Source organism: Theropithecus gelada, chromosome 2 (genome assembly GCF_003255815.1).
Source record: "Theropithecus gelada isolate Dixy chromosome 2, Tgel_1.0, whole genome shotgun sequence".
Taxonomy (NCBI): Eukaryota; Metazoa; Chordata; class Mammalia; order Primates; family Cercopithecidae; genus Theropithecus; species Theropithecus gelada.
The window spans coordinates 165,935,174-165,960,765 of NC_037669.1; the positions used below are offsets into that span (position 1 = coordinate 165,935,174).

The 25,592-nt window shown below is 36.9% G+C and overlaps 1 protein-coding gene across 1 annotated transcript in view; it reads left to right on the plus strand.

The window, feature by feature from the left end:
• The window catches only part of KCNH8 (potassium voltage-gated channel subfamily H member 8), a 398,046-nt gene that overhangs the window by 212,839 nt on the left and 159,615 nt on the right, over nucleotides 1-25,592 (plus strand). The window contains exon 5 of the mRNA XM_025375699.1: nucleotides 361-601. Coding sequence (XP_025231484.1) covers nucleotides 361-601 — 241 coding nt within the window. The remainder of the gene's footprint in view (nucleotides 1-360; nucleotides 602-25,592) is intronic.

The window sequence follows — 25,592 nt, forward strand, 5'->3', positions numbered from 1 at the left end:
CATGACAATAGGAATGTAAATATAGCTTTGTGTTTATAATGTGTGTAGGATTACATGTAACTGTGAATGTTTTTTGATGACTTCTTAGGTAATGGTCTTTTTTATTTTTTAATGAACAAAATCTGGGTTACTCACTTAGCTTCATGACTAAACTCTGCATATTCCTGTTCCTTATAACAAAGATCTCTGCTCAGTTTTAGATGTTTAGATGTTTTGCATCACCAACTTTTAAAAGTCACTTGTAAGATATTGCATTGTGTAGTGAATGATCCTTCTCACAAAAGTGTATGTTTCAAACTGTGTAATCCTTGCTTCTAATGTTGTGTTTCTCCTTTCTCTCCTTTTGGTTTTCATCCACAGAATGTTTTTGTAGATAAACCAGCATTTCCGGAGTATAAAGTTTCTGATGCAAAAAAGTCCAAATTCATACTTTTGCATTTTAGCACTTTTAAAGCTGGCTGGGACTGGCTTATTTTGTTGGCAACGTTTTATGTTGCTGTGACTGTACCTTACAACGTTTGCTTTATTGGCAACGACGACCTATCCACAACTCGGAGCACAACTGTCAGTGACATTGCAGTGGAGATCCTTTTTATTATAGGTAAGAACAAACAGCTGCTTTCCTAGGATATTTGCATATGGGAAGTGAAGTGTGTTCCAGATTTTTCTGACATGAATTTGAACTAAGATCCATTTGCATGGGCGTGATTCAGCCTCTGATGCAAATTTTGGAGAAGCGCATACTGTATTTGGATTTCTGAAAATTGCCTCTTCCAACTTTTCCTGTTCCTTTATTCAAACAGATCTGAACTGATCTCCTGTGTTTCTATACTTATTTCATCCAAAATGGGCTAAAAAAGATTTAACAGCTGTTTTGTTTGTGTTCTCACATCCTTCATGATCTTAAACTTGTAGGGTCAGAGATGGGATTTGGCAAAAACCCACCAGTGGTGTTGTGACAGTGGTCCACTCCTTGACGTGGTTCTTTCTCCATGCCCTTCCGTGCCCTTTCAGCACGTTGATGGTTTCAATAGGTGACCTGGTTGCAGAAACAAAGCATTACATAAGCCTTGCAGTAAATCTGGAGAAGCAGTGAGTATCTGATTTTAATTAAAGAAAAGGCCCCAAAGGATGTTTGTTAAGAGAATTTATCCCTAGAATATTGGGTACCTCAGTTGAAGCTGCATCTGTGCCAATTTTGTAAGCCTTTTCCTATTTTCCTGTCCTTTAAATCTTCATCTTGTTTAGACCAAAGCCTAGCTTTAGCTTGCTCATTCTAGGACAGATTCCGGGTCTTTAAGTCCCTGACTTAAAGTCAACAGGGACTTAAACTTAACTTAAAGTCTGTTAAGTCAACAGATTGACTCCCTGTTGAATTATTGATTGTCATTAGCAGCTGATACCTGCTTCTTTCCTTGGTCATGTTGATAGAGGGCTATATTCTTACTGTAAAGATGAGAGAATGTTTGAAAACATTACCATGCAGGTAGGTGAACACAGGAGTAAGAAATGGATCTTAAAATTTCAAAGAAAAATAAATAAATAAGTGAGGCACATCAAAACCTTGGTTCAATGGTGGTGGTAGTTGTTTTTTTTTTTTTTGGTTGTTTTTTTCTCAGTGAAGCTGTTACATCTTTGAGGTTAGAGTGAGTTTTCTTGTTGAATGTCAGCACGTTTGCTTTGGATGAGTTTGTGTGCTCTTGGTATGGCTTGCCATCATTATTAACATTGTATCTACTGGGCACATCCTTCAGAGCCTTGATAGGACCCCTGCTGTCACCCCAGAAGTGGTAGCTGTAGTGTGTTTAGACCACTAGATGGCAATGTTGTCTAGTTAGGCAGATGGCAAATTTATTTTTAATTTTTTAATTTAAAAATATAGCTATCCTTTATTAGAAAATTGTAACCATAAAGGGATCTATTAAATAATGGTTAAATGGAAAATAACATTCCAGTTTGAACAAAAATTTAAAATGAAAATGGTAGACAAATTGGGTGTGTCTATGGTTTTGTATCCTTTTACTTTGCCAACATTTGACGTCTCCTTCCACCCACCCATGATGCACACATAAATTAACATCCTAAAAACACTCTCCATGACCTGGTCAAAATTCTCAAGAATTTGGGCAGTCACTCAACATGTCTAAGCCTTCATTTTTTGTAGTAACGATTGCATAGGGTTTCATGAAATAATAGATGTAAGTATCTGCTTAACAAATATTTCATCATCTTATTATTGTTATTTACAACTTTGTTATTAGGTTAAGTTATTATCTTGAACTTTCCTTTCCATTCTTCCTGGTTCTTAGATATTTGAAATTCTTTGGCCTTAGAAGCCACTTCTGTTACTGTGTGTTCATTAACAGATGATGACTTATTTACTCCCATAAAAACTCATACTTTTGATGGAGATATTTTAAAAGTTTCTGTTTATTTCGTTTTAAGGCTGCTTTTCTCTACTAAACCAATGGAGACTCTTTTGCTCCCCTGATAGCAACCCCTAAATTCTTCTGTGTTTTTTATTACTGTCATTTCTACTGTTCTTCAGGCAGCAAGATGGTTCTCCCAGTAGGCAATATCCATCCCTTACTAGCTACATGACAAAGGAATGAAAACCCATTCCAATTTTTTTGCAGTTTACTTTCTGCAAAGATTCATTTAGGATTTGAAATTTTGGTCTGCAAGCAGTTCTAGTGTGACTCCTGCCTGAAATCCCTTGTTGATGGACTTATTTTTATAAGCAGTAAAAACTTTCCTGTTCTTTCCTGGTGTTATCTGCTTGCTCTTTCTTTTGAATGAGTTCAAGCATATCTACAATTATAGCATATTTAGAAAAATGACTTAAATTAATATTTCTCTGTTTCCCCCAAACCTTTATTCTATAAAATATTTCAAAAAGGTGGCCTAAAAGTGATCATTGACAAATAAGTTAAAATACTGGGGACAAAATAGTTGCCTGTAATATTGTATCTTTACAATGTGAAGGTAGTGTTCATACCATTTAATATTTGTTAAATTACTGCAGACTTAAACTTCCCTGTCTGACAGCTTTGAAGAGAGTAATCCTCCTCCTAGCATGGAGTTTGAGATCTGAGAATGAACAGACTGCCTCCTCAAGTGGGTCCCTGATCCCGGAGTAGCCTAAATGGGAGATACCTCCCAGTAGGGGCTGACTGACACCTCATATTGCCAGGTGCCCCTCTGAGACGAAGCTTCCAGAGGAAGGATCAAGCAGAAACATTTGCCGTTCTTCAATATTTGTGTTCTGCAGCCTCTGCTGGTGATACCCAGGCAAACAGGATCTGGAGTGGACCGCCAGAAAACCTCAACAGGCCTGCAGCTTAGGGTCCTGACTGTTAGAAGGAAAACTAACAAACAGAAAGGACATCCACACCAAAACCCCATCTGTACATCACCATCGTCAAACACCAAAGGTAGACAAAACCACAAAGATGGGGAAAAAACAGAGCAGAAAAGCTGAAAATTCTAAAAAACCAGAGCATCTCTTCTCCTCCAAAGGAATGCAACTCCTTGCCAGCAATGGAAAAATCCTGGATGGAGAATGACTTTGACAAGTTGAGAAGAAGGCTTCAGACGATTGGTAATAACAAACTTCTCTGAGCTAAAGGAGGATGTTCAAACCAATTGCAAAGCCAATAGAAAACCTTGAAAAACGATTAGATGAATGGCTAACTAGAATAAACAGCTTAGAGAAGACCATAAATGACCTGATGGAGCTGAAACCATGGCACAAGAACTATGTGCTGCATGCACAAGCTTGCAGTAGTTGATTCAATCAACTGGAAGAAAGTGTATCAGTGATTGAAGATCAGATGAATGAAATGATGCAAGAAGAGAAGTTTAGAGAAAAAAAGAGGTAAAAGAAATGAACAAAGCCTCCAAGAAAGATGGGACTATATGAAAAGACCAAATCTATGCCTGATTGGTGTACCTGGAAGTAACAGGGAGAATGGAACCAAGTTGGAAAACACTCTTCAGGGTATTATCCAGGAGAACTTCCCCAACGTAGCAAGGCAGGCCAACATTCAAATTTATGAAATACAGAGAATGCCTACAAAGATACTCCTCAAGAAGAGCAACTCCAAGACACATAATTATCAGATTCACCAAATATGAAATGAAGAAAAAAATGTTAAGGGCAGCCAGAGAGAAAGGTTACCCACAAAAGGAAGCCCATCAGACTAACAGCAGACCTCTCGGCAGAAACACTACAGGCCAGAAGAGAGTGGGGGCCAATATTTAATATTCTTAAACAAAAGATTTTGCAACCCAGAATTGCATATCCAGCCAAAGTAAGCTTCATCAGTGAAGGAGAAATAAAATCATTTACAGACAAGCAAATGCTGAGAGATTTTGTCACCACCAGGCCTGCCTTACAAGAGCTCCTGAAGGAAGCACTAAAAACATGGAAAGGAACAACTGGAACCAGCCACTGCAAACACATGCCAAATTGTAAAGACCATCAATGCTAGGTAGAAACGGAATCAACTAACGAGCAAAATAACCAGTTAACATCCTACTTACAGGATCAAATTCACACGTAACAATATTAGCCTTAAATGTAAATGGGCTAAATGGTCCAATTAAAAGACACAGACTGGCAAATTGGATAAAGAGTCAAGACCCCTCAGTGTGCTGTATTCAGGAGACCCATCTCATGTGCAGAGACACACATAGGCTCAAAATAAAAGGATGGAGGAAGATCTACCAAGCAAATGGAAAACAAAAAATGGCAGGGGTTGCAATCCTAGTCTCTGATAAAACAGACTTTAAACCAACAAAGATCAAAAAAGACAGAGAAGGGCATTACATAATGGTAAAGGGATCAATGCAACAAGAAGAGCTAACTATCCTACATATATATGCACCCAATACAGGAGAACCCAGATTCATAAAGCAAGTCCTTAGAGACTTAAAAAGAGACTTAGACTCCCACACAATAATAATGGGAGATTTTAACACACCACTGTCAACGTTAGATCAACGAGACAGAAAGTTAAAAAGGATATCCAGGAATTGAACTCAGCTCTGCACCAAATGGACCTAATAGACATCTGCAGAACTCTCCACCCCAAATCAGCAGAATATGCATTCTTCTCAGCACCACATCACACTTACTCAAAAATTGACCACATAGTTGGAAGTAAAGCACTCCTCAGCAAATGTAAAAAAACAGAAATTATAACAAGCTGTCTTTCAGTCCACAGTGCAATCAAAATAGAACTCAGGATTAAGAAATCAATCAAAACCACTCAACTACATAGGTACTGAACAACCTGGTCCTAAATGACTACTGGGTACATAACAAAATGAAGACTGAAGTAAAGATGTTCTTTGAAACCAATGAGAACAAAGATACAACATACCAGAATCTCTGGGACACATTTAAAGCAGTGTGTAGAGGGAAATTTATAGCACTAAATGCCCACAAGAGAAAGCAGGAAAGATCCAAAATTGACACCCTAATATCACAATTAAAATAACTAGAGAAGCAAGAGCAAACACATTCAAAAGCTAGCAGAAGGCAAGAAATAACCAAGATCAGAGCAGAACTGAAGGAGATAGAGACACAAAAACCCTTCAAAAAATCAATGAATCCAGGAGCTGATTTTTTGAAAAGATCAACAAAATTGATAGACTGCTAGCAAGAGTAATAAAGAAGAAAAGAGGGAAGAATCAAATAGATGCAATGAAAAATGATAAAGGGGATATCAATACAGAGAATACTGTAAAAATCTCTATGCAAATAAACTAGAAAATCTAGAAGAAATGGATAAATTCCTGGACCCATACACCCTCCCAAGACTAAACCAGGAAGAAGTTGAATCCCTGAATAGACCAATAACAGGCTATGAAATTCAGGCAATAATGAATACCCTACCAACCAAAAAAAGTCCAGGACCAGACGGATTCACAACCGAATTATACCAGAGGTACAAGGAGGAGCTGGTACCATTCCTTCTGAAACTATTCCAATCAACAGAAAAACAGGGAATCCTCCCTAACTCATATTATGAAGCTAAACATCATCCTGATACCGAAGTCTGGCAGAGACACAACAAAAAAAGAGAATTTTAGACCAATATCCCTGATGAACATCAATGTAAAAATCCTCAATAAAATAGTGGCAAGCCGAATCCAGCAGCACATCAAAAACCTTATCCACCACAATCAAGTGGGCTTCATCCCTGGGATGCAATGCTGGTTCAATGTATGCAAAACAATAAACATAATCCATCACATAAACAGAACAAAAGACAAAAACCACATGATTATCTCAATAGATGCAGAAAAGGCCTTCAACAAAACTCAACAGCCCTTCATGCTAAAAGCTCTCAATAAACTAGGTATTGATAGGACGTATCTCAAAAAAAAAAAAAGGTGCTATTTATGACAAACCCACCCCCAATATCATACTGAATGGGCAAAAACTGGTAGCATTCCCCCTCTCTCTCCACTCCTATTCAACATAGTGTTGGAAGTTCTGGCCAGCGCCATCAGGCAAGAGAAAGAAATAAAGGCTACTCAATTAGAAAAAGAAGCAGTCAGATTGTCCCTGTTTGCAGATGACATGATTGTATATTTAGAAAACCCCATCGTCTCCGTCCAAAATCTCCTTCAGCTGATAAGCAACTTCAGCAAAGTCTCCAGATACAAAATCAATGTGCAAAAATCACAAGCATTCCTATACACCAATAACAGAAAAACAGAGAGCCAAATCATGAGTGAACTCCCATTCACAATTGCTTCAAATAGAATAAAATACCTAGGAATCCAACTTACAAGGGATGTGAAGGACCTCTTCAAGCAGAACTACAAACCGCTGCTCAACGAAATAAAAGAGGACACAAACAAATGGAAGAACATTCCATGCTCATGGATAGGAACAATCAATATTGTGAAAATGGCCATACTGCCCAAGGTAATATATAGATTCAGTGCCATCCCCATCAAGCTACCAATGACTTTCTTCACAGAATTGGAAAACAACTACTTTAAAGTTCATGTGTAACCAAAAAAGAGCCTGCATTGTCACGACAATCTTAAACCAAAAGAACAAAGCTGGAGGCATCATGCCACCTGACTTCAAACTATACTACAAGGCCTACAGTAACCAAAACAGAGGGATACTGGTACCAAAACAGAGATATAGACCGATGGAACAGAACAGAACCCTCAGTAATAATACTACACATCTACAACCATCTGATATTTGACAAACTTGACAAAAACAAGAGATGGGGAAAGGATTCCCCATTTAATAAATGGTACTGGGAAAACTGGCTAGCCATATGTAGAAAGTGGAAACTGGATCCCTTCCTTACACCTTATACAAAAAATTAATTCAAGATGGATTAAATACTTAAATGTTAGACATAAAACCATAAAAACCCTAGAAGAAAACCTAGGCAATATCATTCAGGTCATAGGCATGGGCAAAGACTTCATGACTAAAATACCAAAGCAATGGCAACAAAAGCCAAAATTGACAAATGAGATCTAATTAAACTAAAGAACTTCTGCACAGCAAAATAAACTATCATCAGAGTGAACAGGCAACCTACAGAATGGGAGAAAAAATTTACAATCTACCCTTCTGACAAAGGGCTAATATCCAGAATCTACAAAGAACTCAAACAAATTTTACAAGAAAAAAATCAAACAACCCCATCAAAAAGTGGGCAAAGGATATGAAAAGACACTTCTCAAAAGAAGGCATTTATGCAGCCCACAGACACATGAAAAAATTCTCATCATCACTGGCCATCAGAGAAATGCAAATCAAAACCACAATGAAATACCATCTCACACCAGTTAGAATGGCGATCATTAAAAAGTCAGGAAACAACAGGTGCTGGAGAGGATGTGTAGAAATAGGAACACTTTTACACTGTTGGTGGGACTGTAAACTAGTTCAACCATTGTGGAAGACAGTGTGGTGATTCTTCAAAGATCTAGAACTAGAAATACCATATGACCCAGCCATCTCATTACTGGGTATATACCCAAAGGATTATAAATCATGCTGCTATAAAGACACATGCACACACATATGTTTATTGTGGCACTATTCACAATAGCAAAGACTTGGAACCAACCCAAATGTCCATCAATAATAGACTGCATTAAGAAAATGAGGCACATATGCACCATGGAATATGATGCAGCCATCAAAAAACGATGAGTTCGTGTCCTTTGTTGGGACATGGATGAAGCTGGAAACCATCATTCTGAGCAAACTATCTCAAGGACAGAAAACCAAACACCGCATGTTCTCACTTATAGGTGGGAATTGAACAATGAGAACACTTGGACACAGGAGGGGAACATCACACACCAGGGCCTGTTGTGGGGTGAGGGGAAGGGTGAGGGATAGGATTAAGTGATATACCTAATGTAAATGACGAGTTAATGCATGCAGCACACCAACATGGCACATGTATACATATTTAACAAACATGCATGTTGTGCACATGTACCCTAGAAATTAAAGTATAACAAAATATATATATTTATTAAATTAATATGTGTGCTAAAATTTACATGTATATTTATATACTGTTTATTTTCCATTTCTGGAATAATATTATTAGTTTGACATCTTATAATCAATTAGGGCAGAATTGTTAAAACGTAGTGCAAAAAAGGTCTGGGAAGGAAAGGTGTTCATAGAACTACAAGAGGATGTTTTAAAAAATATTTTGGAATTTATGTCAACTCCATACAAAAATATAAGGCAGCATGATTACTTTAAATTGAGAAATAATTCAAATGTTTCATGAAGAATGGACCCACAGTCAAATTTGGAGGTGATCTATCTCTTTGGGAGAATCACAACACACTTTGGCATTGTAGGTCTTCTAAGAAGTTTATGATAAAGAAATTTATTTAAATACGATTAATCCGGCATCTCTCAAATTTATTTTTACCTCAGAACTCATTCTTCCCCAGACCACTTAGTAATGCTCTTTTGGGAAGATAGATTCAGAAACATTCTTCCCATATAGATTCACCATAAAGCAAGTGTCTGATTGTAAATTATGCTAGTCAAAACTTAAATATGAATGGTGAATCTGCAATTTTATGAAGAAAGTCATTGGTAGCTTAATGGGGATGGCATTGAGTCTATAAATTACCTTGGGCAGTATGGCCATTTTCACAATATTGATTCTTCCTATCCATGAGCATGGAAGTTTCTTCCATTCATTTGTGTCCTCTTTTATTTCGTTGAGCAGCAGTTTGTAGTTCTCCTTGAAGAGGTCCTTCACATCCCTTGTAAGTTGGATTCCTAGGTATTTTATTCTCTTTGAAGCAATTATGAATGGGAATTCACTCATGATTTGGATATATGTTTGTCTGCTTTTAGTGTATAAGAATGCTTGTGATTTTTGCATATTGATATTGTACCCTGAGACGTTGCTGAAGTTGCCTTTCAGCTTAAGGAGATTTTGGGCTGAGACGATGGAGTTTTCTAAATATACAATCATGTCATCTGCAAACAGGGACAATTTGACTGCTTCTTTTCCTAATTGAATACCCTTTATTTCTTTCTCTTGCCTGATGGCGCTGGCCAGAACTTCCAACACTATGTTGAATAGGAGTGGTGAGAGAGGGCATCCCTGTCTTGTGCCCATTTTTAAGGGGAATGCTTCCAGTTTTTGCCCAGTTAGTATGATATTGGCTATGGGTTTGTCATAAATAGCTCTTATTATTTTGAGATACATTCTGTCAGTACCAAATTTATTGAGAGTTTTTAGCATGAAGGGCTGTTGAATTTTGTCAAAGGCCTTTTCTGCATCTATTGAGATAATCATGTGGTTCTGTGGTCTTTGGTTCTGTTTATATGCTGGATTACGTTTATTGATTTGCATATGTTGAACCAACCTTGCATCCCAGGGATGAAGCCCACTTGATCCATGGTGGATAAGCTGTTTGATGTGCTGCTGGATTTGGTTTGCCAGTATTTTATTGATTTGGTTTGCCAGTATTTTATTGCATCGATATTTATCAGTTATATTGGTCTAAAATTCTCTTTCTTTGTTGTGTCTCTGCCAGGCTTTGGTATCAGGATGATGTTGGCATCATAAAATAAGTTAGGGAGGATTCCCTCTTTTTCTATTGATTGGAATCGTTTCAGAAGGAATGGTACCAGCTCCTCCTTGTACCTCTGGTAGAATTCGGTTGTGAATCCGTCTGGTCCTGGACTCTTTTTGGTTGGTAGGCTATTAATTGTTGCCTCAATTTAAAAGCCTGCTATTGGTCTATTCAGGGATTCATCCTCTTCTGGTTTAGTCTTGGGAGAGTGTAAGTGTCCAGGAATGTATCCATTTCTTCTAGGTTTTCTAGTTTATTTGCATAGAGGTGTTTATAGTTTTCTCTGATGGTAGTTTGTATCTGTGGGATCGGTGGTGATATCCCCTTTATCATTTTTTATTGCATCTATTTGATTCTTCTCTCTTTTCTTCTTTATTAGTCTTGCTAGCAGTCTATCAATTTTGTTGATCTTTTCAAAAAACCAGCTCCTGGATTCATTGATTTTTTGAAGGGTTTTTGTGTCTCTATCTCCTTCAGTTGTACTCTGATCTTAGTTATTTCTTGCCTTCTGCTAGCTTTTGAATGTGTTTGCTCTTGCTTCTCTAGTTCTTTTAATTGTGGTGTTAGGGTGTCAATTTTAGATTTTCCTGCTTTCTTTTGTGGGCATTTAGTGCTATAAATTTCCCTCTACACACTGCTTTAAATGTGTCCCAGAGATTCTGGTATGTTGTGTCTTTGTTCTCATTGGTTTCAAAGAACATCTTTACTTCAGTCTTCATTTCGTTATGTACCCAGTAGTCATTCAGGAGCAGATTTTTCAGTTTCCATGTAGTTGAGCGGTTTTGATTGAGTTTCTTAATCCTGAGTTCTAGTTTGATTGCACTGTGGTCTGAGAGATAGTTTGTTATAATTTCTGTTCTTTTACATTTGCTGAGGAGTGCTTTACTTCCAACTTTGTGGTCAACTTTGGAATAAGTGCAATGTGGTGCTGAGAAGAATGTATATTCTGCTGATTTGGGGTGGAGAGTTCTGTAGATGTCTATTAGGTCTGCTTGGTGCGGAGTTGAGTTCAATTCCTGGATATCCTTGTTAACTTTCTGTCTCGTTGATCTGTCTAATATTGACAGTGGTGTGTTAAAATCTCCCATTATTATTGTGTGGGAGTCTAAGTCTCTTTTTAAGTCTCTAAGGACTTGCTTTATGAATCTGGGTGCTCCTATATTGGGTGCATATATATGTAGGATAGTTAGCTCTTCTTGTTGAATTGATCCCTTTACCATCATGTAATGGCATTCTTTGTCTCTTTTGATCTTTGTTGGTTTAAAGTCTGTTTTATCAGAGACTAGGTTTGCAACGCCTGCCATTTTTTGTTTTCCATTTGCTTGGTAGATCTTCCTCCATCCCTTTATTTTCAGCCTATGTGTGTCTCTGCACATGAGATGGGTCTCCTGAATACAGCACACTGATGGGTCTTGACTCTTTATCCAATTTGCCAGTCTGTGTCTTTTAATTGGACCATTTAGCCCATTTACATTTAAGCTTAATATTGTTATGTGTGAACTTGATCCTGTAAGTAGGATGTTAGCTGGTTATTTTGTTTGCTAGTTGATGCAGTTTCTTCCTAGCAATGATGGTCTTTACATTTTGGCATATTTTTGCAGTGGCTGCTGCTGGTTGTTCCTTTCCATGTTTAGTGCTTCCTTCAGGAGCTCTTGTAGGGCAGGCCTGGTGGTGACAAAATCTCTCAGCATTTGCTTGTCTGTAAATGATTTTATTTCTCCTTCACTTGAAGCCTAGTTTGCCTGGATGTGAAATTCTTGGCTGAAAATTCTTTTGTTTAAGTATGTTGAATATTGGCCCCCACTCTCTTCTGGCCTGTAGTGTTTCTGCCAAGAGGTCTGCTGTTAGTCTGATGGGCTTCCCTTTGTGGGTAACCTGACCTTTTTCTCTGGCTGCCCTTAACATTTTTTCCTTCAATTCAACTTTGGTGAATCTGACAATTCTGTGTCTTGGACTTGCTCTTCTCAAGGAGTATCTTTGTGGTGTTCTCTGTATTTCCTGAATTTGAATGTTGGCCTGCCTTGCTACGTTGGGGAAGTTCTCCTGGATAATATCCTGAAGAGTGTTTTCCAACTTGGTTCCATTCTCCCCGTCATTTTGAGGCACACCAATCAGACGTCGATTTGGTCTTTTCTCATAATCCCATATTTCTTGGAGTCTTTGTTAATTTCTTTTTACTCTTTTTTTCTCTAAACTTCTCTTCTCGCTTCATTTCATTCATTTGATCTTCAATCACTGATACTCTTTCTTCCAGTTGATCAAGTTGGTTACTGAAGCTTGTGCATTTGTCACGCAGTTCTCATGTCATGGTTTTCATCTCTATCAGGTCATTTATTGATTCTTTGCATTGGGTATTCTAGTTATCCATTTGTCAAATCTTTTTTCAAGGGTTTTAGTTTATTTGCACTGGGTTCATAGTTCCTCCTTTAGTTCTCAGAAGTTTGATCGACTGAAGCCTTCTTCTCTCCACTCGTCAAAGTCATTCTCCGTCCAGATTTGTTCCGTTGCTGGCGAGTAGCTGCATTCCTTTGGAGGGGGAGATGCGCTCTGATTTTCTGGATTTTCAGCTTTTCTGCACTGCTTTTTCCCCATCTTTGTGGTTTTATCTACCTTTGGTCTTTGATCATGGTGACATACAGATGGGATTTTGGTGTGGATGTCCTTTCTGTTTGTTAATTTTCCTTCTAACAGTCAGGACCCTCAGCTACAGGTCTGTTGGAGTTTGCCTGACATCCACTCCAGACCCTGTTTGCCTGCATATCAGCAGCTGAGGCTGCAAAAGAGAGAATGTTGTTGAACAGCAAGTGTTGCTGTCGGATTGTTCCTCTGGAAGCTTCATCTCAGGTGTACCCGGCCGTATGACATGTGAGGTGTCTGTCTGCCCCTAGTGGGGGATGTCTCCCAGTTAGGCTACTTGGGGGTCAGGGACCCACTTGAGCAGGCAGTGTGTCCATTCTCAGATCTCAGACTCCTTGCTGGGAGAACCACTACTCTCCTCAAAGCTGTCAGACAGGGACTTTTACATCTGCAGAAGTTTCTGCTGCTTGTTGTTTAGCTATGCCCTGTCCCCAGAGGTGGAGTCTACAGAGGCAGGCAGGCCTCCTTCAGCTGCAGTGGGCTCCACCCAGTTCGAGCTTCCTGGCTGCTTTGTTTACCTACTTAAGCCTGAGCAGTGGCTGGCGCCCCTCTCCCAGCCTAGCTGCCGCCTTGCAGTTAGATTTCAGACTGCTGTGCTAGCAGATGAGGGAGGCTCCGTGGGCGTGGGACGCTCCAAGCCAGGAGCCGGATATAATCTCCTGGTGTGCTGTTTTCTAAGACCCTTGGTAAAGTGCAGTGTTAGGGTGGGAGTGACCGGATTTTCCAGGTGTTGTGTGTCATGGTTTCCCTTGGCTATGAAAGGAAATTCCCTGACCCCTTGTGCTTCCTGGGTGAGGAGATGCCTCACCCTGCTTCAGCTCTCACTCTTTGGGCTGCACCCACTGTCCCACATGGACTGTCCGACATGCTCCAGTGAGATGAACCCAGTACCTCAGTTGGAAATGCAGAAATCACCCATCTTCTGTGTTGCTCATGCTGGGAGCTGGAGGTTGGAGCTGTTCCTATTTGGCCATCTTCTGAATGGTGAATCTCGACTAGGTTGTACTCTGACTCTTAAATTAAATTCCTTTGTAAGCCACATTAATTATTTGAGATCAACAGGGTGCAAGGTTGCCTATTAGTTACAAAGTTTGGCTGTAGAGTTACCTTTAGTTTGAAAATCATCCCATATAATTAAGCTGCTGATTCAAAGCCTTATGGAAACTTAAAACGAGAAGTGACTGTATAGCAATTAATTGAATCCAATCTTTCTTCCACCACAGTTGGAGAACTGTGCATTAGTGATTTGCCCAAGGCGCTATAACTAACTGATGGCAGATTCAGGCCTTCTGGTTGCTGGATCAGGTTTTTTGCTCGAGTTTACAGTCAATAAGTTTCTATTTTCTGAAAAAAATTCACTCAACTTGCTTTTCTTTATTTATGGCAATGAGGCAGAAAATGAGAAAAAGAAAGGCTACCTCCTTTTCTTTCTTCCATGAATATGGAAATTAATAGTTTGAATTTGTAATCTTGGTGGTGAAAACTGCTGGGTATCCGTAGGTTCAACAGTTATCTCTCCCATTTTCTTACTGAAAAATTAAAAAAAAAAAAATTTATGTAAGCAGCAGTATGCCCAGACTCAGGGAATAAATTATGACTGTTCTAAACCAGTGCTAATTTCATTCCCTTTATCTCACTTTTTGGTGTGAAGGTCAGTATGTGACCAAGTTTATCCAATAAGATATAAAGAGATTGTTTTGGTGGGGAGAGGGGAGCTTCTTGGAAATAATTATTTTCCCTGATAAAAAAAGAAAGACATGCAAGGGAAAAATATTTGCATCCTCATTCCTTCATTTCCACTGATATGTGTAGATAGAAGGAGATGATGTTTTGAAACCACTGTAGCTGTCTTGTTATCATTCAGAGAGATATGGCAAAGAAGATGTGGATGGCCAAGCAGAAAGTTGAGACAATGCATCTCCAAACTCCTTTTTGGATGATATAAAATATTCCTATTATTGGAGCCACTGTTAACTGGGTATTTTGTTAGTAATCATTATATCATTCTTAAAATACAAAAACAAAATCACTTAATTGTTTGTGGCCCTTTGTACTGGGCCATTTCAAAGGTTCTAAGTTATATTCTTTCAAAGGAAACAGAATGTTCTTTTTTATATCTTGTCATTTTACTGTGAGACTAAGAAGTGATTTGCACATTCTTACTAACTACTATTATAACCACAAAGGCTGAGAGTTATAGATTATGCCATAAAATTGTATCTTTGATGGCTTTGGTCTCTCTAAGAACTCTTCAGAAAGCTAACTGTCAAAGTAACATGATATGCAAGTATGCTTTCTGTTTATATTTACCTTAGTCAAAAAATCACTGAGTTACGTAATAGGACATCTGAAAAAACAGAATAGAGTAATAGGGAATATATAAATAAAGGTATAAAGCTAAGAAGCTTTCATAATGGAAGGAATATATATATAAATCCTGAGACCAAAAGGGCACTTTAGGAACTGAATAGGATAAAAATATATATACTCCATACCGAAACATGTTACAGTGCAGATTATAAAGGATTGAAAAGAAAATCTTCAAACCTTCTGAAAGAGAAAATTTACTTACCAAGGGATAATAATTAGACTGATATCAGATTTCTCAGCAACAGTAGAGGCCAAAAGGCAATGAAAAATATCTGGCTTACTAGAAAAAAATACTGACTGGCTGACCTTCCTTCCTTCCTTCCTTCCTTCCTTCCTTCCTTCCTTCCTTCCTTCCTTCCTTCCTTCCTTCCTTCCTTCCTTCCTTCCTTCCTTCCCTTTCTATCTTTCCCTTCCTTTCTTTCTTCTTTCCTTCTTTCCTTTTCTCTTTCTTCTCTTTCTCCTCCCTCCCTTCCTTCCTCTCCCTTCCTTTCTTTTCTTTCTCTTTTTTCTTTCATTTCTTTCTCTTGGTTCATTCTTCTTGAGGAAAGGGTGCACAGTGAAGATATTTTCACAAAAAATAAAACAAAACAATTGTACCACCCACCAGTTCTCACTGAAAGAACTACTAAAATATGTTCTTTAGCAGGAAGAAAAGTGAAGCCAGAAGGAAGGAGTGGATCCAAGATAAAACAAAATTTAAAATGAAAATTGATAAAAAATATGTTGACAAATTAGATTAACCATTGGGTGATAATAAACAACATTGTTTTGACGGACTGAATAAAAATGAGTTGTAACAGATACTGCTAAAACATATTGATAGATTTAATTAACTATTGACTGAAAATATATTAAGGTGTTTTATGTTTTTTAAATAGGTGGAAACCAAAATTCTAAACAATGATGACCATATGGAAGTGATGGTAGGTGGCTAAAAAGCAGTATGTCACCTTTTAACATGTTCAGAGTAAATACATTAGAACCTAGAAAATATTGTTAGAAAACTTTGTAATTAGTTGTGTTATTAAAATTTTTAAAGTAACTGTGCAAAAAGAAAAAAGAGAACTATTAATGGACCCAGTGATTTCAAAACAACCAGAAAAAAAACCTAAGGAAAATGTGAAATATTACCAATCCACAAGGAAAAGGAAAGGAGAAAAACAAATGAGGAAGAAAAATTGGGGAATAGAAGATGAAAAATAACAGCAGTAAATCAAGATATATGACAAATATTCAAATGTAAACACTTAATGGGTAGTAACTCACCTGCTAAAATAAGTAATAGTCAATAGATTTTTTAAATTAAAAAATATGCCAGTTATAGAATTAAATCTAATACAAAACTACTAGAGGAATTGGAAAAAAGATCTGTTATGTAAATACTAACCAAAAGAAAAGCAGTGCAAGAATATAAATAGTTGAGATACAAAATTTAAGAATAAGATACTAATAGGACTAGTAAGTAATATTACATGTTAAGGGAAGAAACTATTAAGAAGATATAACCACAGTAAATATATGTACTTATATATACATATGTATGTATGTTGTGTGTGCATGTTTATATACATAGAGAGAGAGAGAGAGAAACTTATTTTACAAAATAAAAATAGCTATTATAACACACAGATCACAAACTGATAAACTAGCACATCAAAATTTTTAGACTATCGGAGATTTGAAAAACGCGATTGACACCTGATACAATATCGTTTAAGTACAGTTCCTCAACCTTGGGACTATTGAAATTTGGGGCTGGATAATCATTAGTTATGGAGGCTGCCCTGTACATTGCAAGATGTTTAGCAACACCTCTGATCTCTACCCACTAGATGCCAGTAGCACCCACTGCCCAGTTGTGACAATCAAAATTGCCTCTAGACATTGCCAATTTATGCATTTATTACAATTTCCAAGACTTATTGTGAAATGAAATAAGCAAGATTGTGTATATATAGTATGCTACCGTTTATATACAGAAGAGGTGGGAAAAGAGTATGTGTGTATATATTTACTTGACAATGCTTAGGTCGTCTTTGGAGATTTAAATAAGATATTGCTGAGCTTATTTGCTTCCAGAGAGAACCACAAGGGGTACTGTGCACAGAAAAGGGAAGATTTTACTGGATACCTTCTGTGAACTTTTGAGTTTTGAGCAATATAATTGTAATGCCAAATAAAGAATAAACAAAATTAAAGTAAAAAACATAAATATAAAAGTTAAGTGATTACCCCAGAATTTTTAAAAAGCATGGGAAAAAGCCTAAAGGAGGTCATAAAGATAAGGACAGAAATTATACTCTAGAAAGCAAACAAAAATAAAAACAATGTGGCAAGAATCAATCAAATTTGAAATGCACATATCCTAGCATTCAGCATTTTTTTTTGGGTGGAGAATCACTTGCAGACATGTGCAAAATGTTTGCTGAGTTATTGTTTACAGAAACAAAATAATGGAAACAAAGTCTGTATTCACCAAGAGTATAGTATAAATCAAGTGTGGTGGATGGGTGGATGTATATAATGAAAAACTACACAGTAGAGAAAAAAGAATATAGAGCAGGGATTGTCAAACCAAGTGTCAGGCAAAATCCTTCTGCCTGTTTTTATAGATAAAACTTATTGTTAACACAGTTACTCATATTCTTTTGTATGTGTTTTATTGTTGCATTCTCACTATATCAGCAGAGTTGAGTAGTTGCAACAGAGACTCTGTGGCCAACAGAGCCTAAAATCTTCACAATTGGTCCTTTAAACAAAAAGTTTGCCAACCCCTGGTCTAGAACAATGTTTTCTAACCCAACATTGCCTTTTCCATGACAAATATTTATAATACCTTCTTATTCTCTACCTATTCACCTTAAAAATTAAATTGATACAATAACTGTAATATCAGAGAGAACATAAAGGAAATCATTTATAAGAATTTCTTGTGTATTTCAATTCATAAGGGTTGTAGCGTTAGGATACTAAAATGCATAATGAAATAAATACTTGCAATTAGTTATAATGAACAAATTTAGATTTACAATAATTCCATCAAAGTAGTACAGGCAGATTAAAAGAGTAGAGGTACAAGTGGACATAGAACAAGAACTCATATTATGATGAGTATTCATTTAAGCAGACATTAATATATGACAACAGAAATTAAGAAATAGCTAACTCAAGTAAGGATAGCATGCTAACACAAATTTCAGTCTATGAAAATAGAAAAAATGAGGAAACTGAGTCTTCTGGCAAATTTGTTGGACCTTATCCCTATATGTAGTGTTCCAACAGTTCCTATGCTCAGACCTGGAGTGAGGTAGTGGTGAAATCAAAATAAATAATAACAGGAGAAACAATTGAGTGGGGAAAAACAACAAGAAAAAGAAATCATGACATTAAATTTTCCTGATGGTTTTTCAATAGAATCATGGATTTTTTTCTCTCATTTAAGTAAGTATTTCTTCATTAATTAAAATAAAGGAGATCCCACATTTTTCTGCCCAAACATTTGGAAGTCATGTGGAGTAAAGGGCTGTCATATTGGGTAGATCATCCTCTCCAGGCCAGAACATCTCACGTCCTTGCCCACTACACACCAGTAATGTTCCCAATCATTATAACTCAAAATAATCCATACATACTTGGCATTTATTTTCAATGCTGTATTTTAAGGTTATTTCCTGCATCGACTTCCGTAGTTCTAGTTTGCTGATTCTCAGAAGGGCAATACCAACCATGGGAGATGCTTTAGAAATACACAGGTTTGACTTTAATTTTTTACTATTATTTGGTATAGAATTTGTGCTTGTAATCCCAATTTACATATTTGCAAATAGGGTAAAAATTAAACAAATGAGCAGAATTCCCATTAGTGCAGTATTTCTTATAAGCATATATACACATTTTCATTGTTTGTAATTATGTTGTTTTTCTCCTTTTGTTTAAAATGCTTTATTAACCAATACTTCTATTAACTTACAAATGTCCAAATTTTTCTATCTCAGAATCTTTATTTCTGAATATCGTTTAATTTTTTTTTTTTTTTTTTTTTTTTGAGACGGAGTCTCGCTCTGCCGCCCAGGCTGGAGTGCAGTGGCCAGATCTCAGCTCACTGCAAGCTCCGCCTCCCGGGTTCACGCCATTCTCCTGCCTCAGCCTCCCGAGTAGCTGGGACTACAGGCGCCCGCCACCTCGCCCGGCTAGTTTTTTGTATTTTTTAGTAGAGACGGGGTTTCACCGTGTTCGCCAGGATGGTCTCGATCTCCTGACCTCGTGATCCACCCGTCTCGGCCTCCCAAAGTGCTGGGATTACAGGCTTGAGCTGAATATCGTTTAATTTTTAGTGTAACTTTGTGACATAATTAGGGCAGGTTTATATTTGTATACATAGGGAGAAAGGGAGGGAAAGTAAGAAGTTTATACAAGATATAGTTAATTACTGACGAAGCTAGAGCTAAAACCCTAAATGTTTCATCTGTAAATGGGCAAAGAAGTAGCATAATTGCGAGGATTTGGTGAAGTAATTATATCAAGAAGTAAGCTCACTCACTGTTCAATCAATAATGATGATTATCGTCAATAATGTAGGGGAGGAAAATCTTCCTTCTATCTTCTTAGGTTCTGTGACTGATAATTAAATTAATGTAAGACAGACTAACAGGAAAAAAAAGCATACAAATTTTATTAAATACTTTTCCATACACACAGGAGTCTTCATAAAGAAAATAAAAATCCAAAGAAGCTGTTAGGCCCAAAAGCCTAAATACCTTTTTTAAAAAATGTGTTAAACATTGTGAGGATGTGACAAGACAGGGGAAGTAAATTGTGGGGCAGTGACGAGGAAATATATGGGGGAAATTAATGGAAGATGGGTTGTTTAGTAGATTGGTTTGTCCAGATTCATCTCAGCTTCAACTCCCAGTCTCCAGTGATAAGAATGTTCTTTTCTTTCTGATATGGGGAAAGCACCTGTCTCATGGGAAATTTTATGATTTGCATTTAGAAGGAGGTCAGGGAGGCTTTCCTACACCTGCTGTTTCTCAAATGCTTTCAGCTAGAAATAATCAATATGACAAAGCAGCACATCTTGAGGTGGCATGTTCAAGGTCATCCAGCCTGTATTTCCTCAATATTTGTTTTTGTTTTTGTTTGTTGTTTGTTTGAGACAAGGTCTCACTCTGTCACCCAGGCTGGAGTGCAATGGTGCAATCACAGCTCACTGCAGCCTCAATCTCCCAGGCTCAGGTGATCCTCCCACCTCAGCCTCCCAAGTAGCTGGGATTACAGGCATGTGCTACCATGACTGGCTAATTTTGTTGGGTTTTTTTTGTAGATGGGGTTTCCCCATGTTGCCTAGGCTGGTTTCCTGAGCTCAAGTGATCCTCCCTTCTTAGCCTCCCAAAGTGCTAGGATTACAGGCATGAGCCACTGCACCCAGCCTCCTCAGTTTGTTTTAATATCTACTGTTTTTAGAAAATCTACATCCTTTGAAACATACTTAATAATCCAGCTAATCTTGAGACTAAGATACACCAGAACATTGCACAACTCAAAGCTTTCAGGAACACAAGTGTCTGAGGATTCATTTACTACTTAAAGGAGCAGAGGCTTTTTCAGGTACTTATGCAGACTTGGCTCAGCATCTTTCTGAAAAACCAAGAGAAGATCTCTTAAAGACCATCATCTTATGTGTACCTAAGTCAGGCGTCCTTTATCTGCAGTACTCTAGGGAGTGACATGCATTGAATGATGTCAAACATTAGAAGTAATCGTTCCAGTATCTTCTTCCTTGCAATCTTCCGTCAGCACTTCTAAGAACAAGGAAATGAGCTCATCAGCATTTCAGCTCCTCCTCCTTTTTTCCCCAAACAGCTCTGAGGACGCCTGAAAGGCACAACTGGGACTTCCAGTAACACAGTGTAGAAGGAAGTCATTAGCTAAAAGCTTAATCACCAACTTGAGTAATCAAGAGGTCCCTTTCCAACAGCTTCATAATTTTGCTGGATCTGAATTCAATATTTAGTAGCATTTACAAATACATATTTGCTTCAAAAAACTTTTCTCCAAATCCCCTCTTTATTGTGCATAACCTATATTATCTTAGTTTCATGTTAAATGGAACTAAGGGGTAGTGCTGTTGTACCATTGAACTCTACTCATATCAATGCTTGTTACAGTAGTAGCCCCCAAAAAGGTACTTTAATTCTAGGATTCTTGGATGTCTTTTTCTATCAGGGTAAAATACATAAACATCAGTGGGCCCTGAAAGGGTATGGACATTTTAATGTTATTTCATTGTGTAAGTAAATCCCAATTTATGGTATAGTCATTTTCCTGAAAACTGCAAAGATGTCATTTCCTCCTTAGGTAAAATGGCTAAAATTAAAGATACTGACTATGATGCTAAAGGCAAAGACATCTAATAATAAATAAAGTTGAAGTTTTATGATGAGGAGAAAATTAAATAAATTTTATCCCTGAATTGCTTGGACATTCTGGTATACCCTGACTACATAGTTATGCTTTGGTTAGTTAACATCCATTCGTCTCTTAGTGTTTGGCTCCCTCTCTCCCTTCCTCTCTTCCTCTTTAAATCTCATTTTTCCTCTTCCCCTACTACTAACATACTCACATTCTCCCACCTATTCCTAGTCCACCTTTTAGATATAAGGTGGCAGTGGAGGTCCGTATACCCATACACCCCCACATCTTCATGCCCACACCTCCACAACACAAAGCCTTAAGCATGTTGAGGAGACTCCTTCCAGTTCTTCTGTTTAGCCATTCACACTAATCTAGGATTGAGTAATAGGGTCTCTCACTAACAATAACTCAATACGGCGTTCATGGCTCAGATTTGACCTCTGTCCCACAAAGCTATTTATAACGCAGCTATGAGAATATTTACAGTGTCTATATGCCAAAATAATGTATTTGGAATATTTAATAAAAGGAATGTATTGTATTGAGCATGAATCTTTGACTAGAAATGAACCAGTGCCTACTTGGCTACTGGCCAGCTATTCTTTGGTGAATAAATCTAAGCCTGAGTATATAGCAATAATTATACAAAAAACCAGAAAGCTACACTACCACTTCAGATTCCCAGTGAGGTGTAAGGTAGTAAGTGTCTTATCTAAAAAATGTAATGATTTTACATGTCAGAATACCTTGGTGGGAAAAGACAGTGCATTGAAAAGTAAGGTACTGTTTTCATCGTTCTTATTAAGAGCTCTCAAATTAGGTAACTTTAAAGTACCTACTTAAGCACTTAAGCAAAGATTAAAATTGCATTTATTTTGCAAATCAACTATCAGTTCAAGTATTGCTTCATTAGGCTTTTCGGAATTCACTATGGGAAGATGAAACGCTATCATAAATTAACTATTGAACGGATACCCAGGATGTGTAACCACTACATTTTCCCTAACCATATGAAACTGCAGAGCAGACAGTTTTTCATTTGATTGTTTCAAACATAGCAATTGATGTTTCCTTGGGCAAGATGTAATACACTTATGTTTAATTATAAGAATGACTTTATTCACCATCACTTTCTATTAGGCAGACTTATGGATTTTTGGAAATAATTCCACCATTCTTTACTATAAGCAGAATCACATTCAAAAACCATGTTCTCTCTAAACCTACAAATTACATTTTAAGGTATTTTCTTGTGATTTGTTTAATTTTCCTCTGTGCGTATACTGTGCTAATTATCTAAACTTTACAATAGAAACAGTGGAGAAAAACAAATGTCTGTCAATTACAGCCATTCCAAAACAACCTCTGCTTCCATGTTAAATCTTTCTGTTTGTTGTTTTCTCTACCTGTTTTAATGCAGTTGTGCTGGTATTCCATGCAAATTTGGGAAATATTTTTTCTCATAACATTTTAATAGAATTATTTTTCTGTGTTTTATAAATATTTACAAATATATTTAATATTTGCATAATATTCCATCATATAATGAATTATTTAGTTTATGTAGCCGCATCTTAATTGTTACACATTTAAGATGATTTTGATTTTTTGCCACTTAAATATAAAAAATTGTAATGAACGTCTCTATGAAAAATGTATTTATTTACTAACTAAGCAAATATGTACTGAGTGCCTATCATTTGCCATGTACTCTTCTAGATGCTGGAGATAGGCGAGTGAAGCAAATAGACACAGGTTTTTGCCTTCATATGATTTACATCCTGATAGGAGACAAACAGTAAACAAAACAATCAATTTAAATATGTGACATGCTTGATAGTGGCAAGTTGCACATAGAAAAATAAAGCAGAGAAGGGGGAAGGAATGGGCTGCAATTTTAAATCAGTGGTCACGGGAAGTATAATTGAGAATATGGCATTTAAATAAAGACAGAAGAGAAATGAAGATGCAATCAACTGTATGTCTTGATGAAGAACATTCCAAGCAAAGGGGACAGCAAGATGCTTTACTCCCATATTTGGAGTTCTTTTAAGAAGGAGTAGAATTATTGGACCAAAGAATGTTAATATATACAGCTTATAACACATCTTTTTTTTAAAAAAATTACGTTATCCTTCAAGCATTTTATTGGTCAGTAAAGCTCTAGTTGAAATGCCATTTGTCCATGGTAATATTTTCATAGTAATAGTTACTGTGAAATATTATAAGTTGCATGCTGCTTTCTGAATTTTTTATAATACTTAAAGTCACTCAATTTGATGGAGTAATTCAGATGCTATAATATTAATATTGCATTATTGTTACTTATTCCTATTTTTTCCTAAAGTTTAATGCTTACAAGGAAAATGAAGTATTTGTCTGATGGATTCAAAACTTATTTCACAGTGTACCTAAATGTTAAAATTTGAAATATTTGAGAGATGGCAAATATGAAAGAAAATTGTCTTAGCATGTATCCGAGAATGATTCCGCCTTATGACATATATTACTGTAAATAGACTATGAGACGGGCATGTGCTCATAAAATATGAAATAGTGGTGCTTGTTTTGAACAAGGCAGGGATATTAAGAATGGAATGTTACTAAATTTAGAAACCCAGGAGAAAATTGTGAGTTCTTGATTTAGAAACTTAATGTAATGAGAGAGTTTTTTTCCGTCTTACCAAACATGAGTTCTGCTATGTCATTCTCTCTTCTTTCCACTTTTCGAGTATGTTTTCCTAAAGTTTAAAAAAATAAAATAAAATTCTACTCTCAAAATAGAAAAGGCATTATTCACGTGGTTTGTATTTTCCATCTCAGTCCATGGTGTTAGCATTTGCCATTGGAATTACCTCCTCTCCTCATCACTCCAATAGTTTTAAGATCAGTAAATACATAAATAATACACAATAAAACAAATATATATTAAATATAGTGAAAAGTTATTGAAATATTTTTAGATGACAGAAAACATCCTGCCTATCTGTGTCTAGATGTAATTCTTTATGTAGTCAATGTATTAAATATTTGTTGAGGACCATTATGATGTCACCCAAGCATAGAAGACCCTTCATGGTCTGGGCTCCTTATTTCTATCCTTTTATCTATCACCACTTGCTCCTCCTTCTTGGGGCTCCAGCCATACTGACCATTTGCACTTCTTCACTGTGTCATTCTTTTCACCTCGTTTCATGATCTTTGCACTTTCTACTCCCAGAAAATAAAAATGGCAAGACCTCTCCTTAGTTCCTCTTTACCCAATGACATTTTTCTTATCCTTGAAGCATCATCTGTGAACTCTTCTGCAAAGCCATCTTTACCCCTTATTACCTCGATTACCATGAGTCTGGGTTGGGTTTCCATCACGTACTATTTAACTTATTTCCTTCCTCCACTCTTTAACCCCGTATTATAATAGTGGGCATACACTATTATCTGGGGGGGGTGTGTGTGTGTGTGTATACCAGAAATAAACTTTGAGCTCTCAGAGAACATGGACCAGGCAATGCATTTATTTTTCAAATTCCACCAACAAATATAGTATTTAACCCAAAGTAGCACTAAACAAATGTCTCCTGACTAGCATAGTTCAGATAAACAAAATATAACATGTAGCTCATTGAGTTGAACAACAGCCTTATTTCCAAAGGTAGGCTTGCATGTTTCATGTGGCCTCACAGGTAACTCTGTGTGTGTGTGTGTGTGTGTGTGTGTGTGTGTTTCTTACTCTGTCAATTTTATTTACGCTCAAACACCCTCTAGGTGGAATTTTAACATGTTATTGGTAAATCATTCTTCTTTTTTAAAAAATTGTACTTCAAGTTCTAGGGTACATGTGCACAACGTGCAGGTTTGTTACATATGTATACATGTGCCATGTTGGTGTGCTGCACCCATTAACTCATCTTACATTAGGTATATCTCCTAATGCTATCCCTCCAGCCTCCCCCACCCCACGACAGGCCCCAGTGTGTGATGTGTTTTTTGTGTTTTTTAAAATTTTTAAACAGCACAGCCTACTTTAAAGTTGCTAATTCTTAACAAGTCATGTA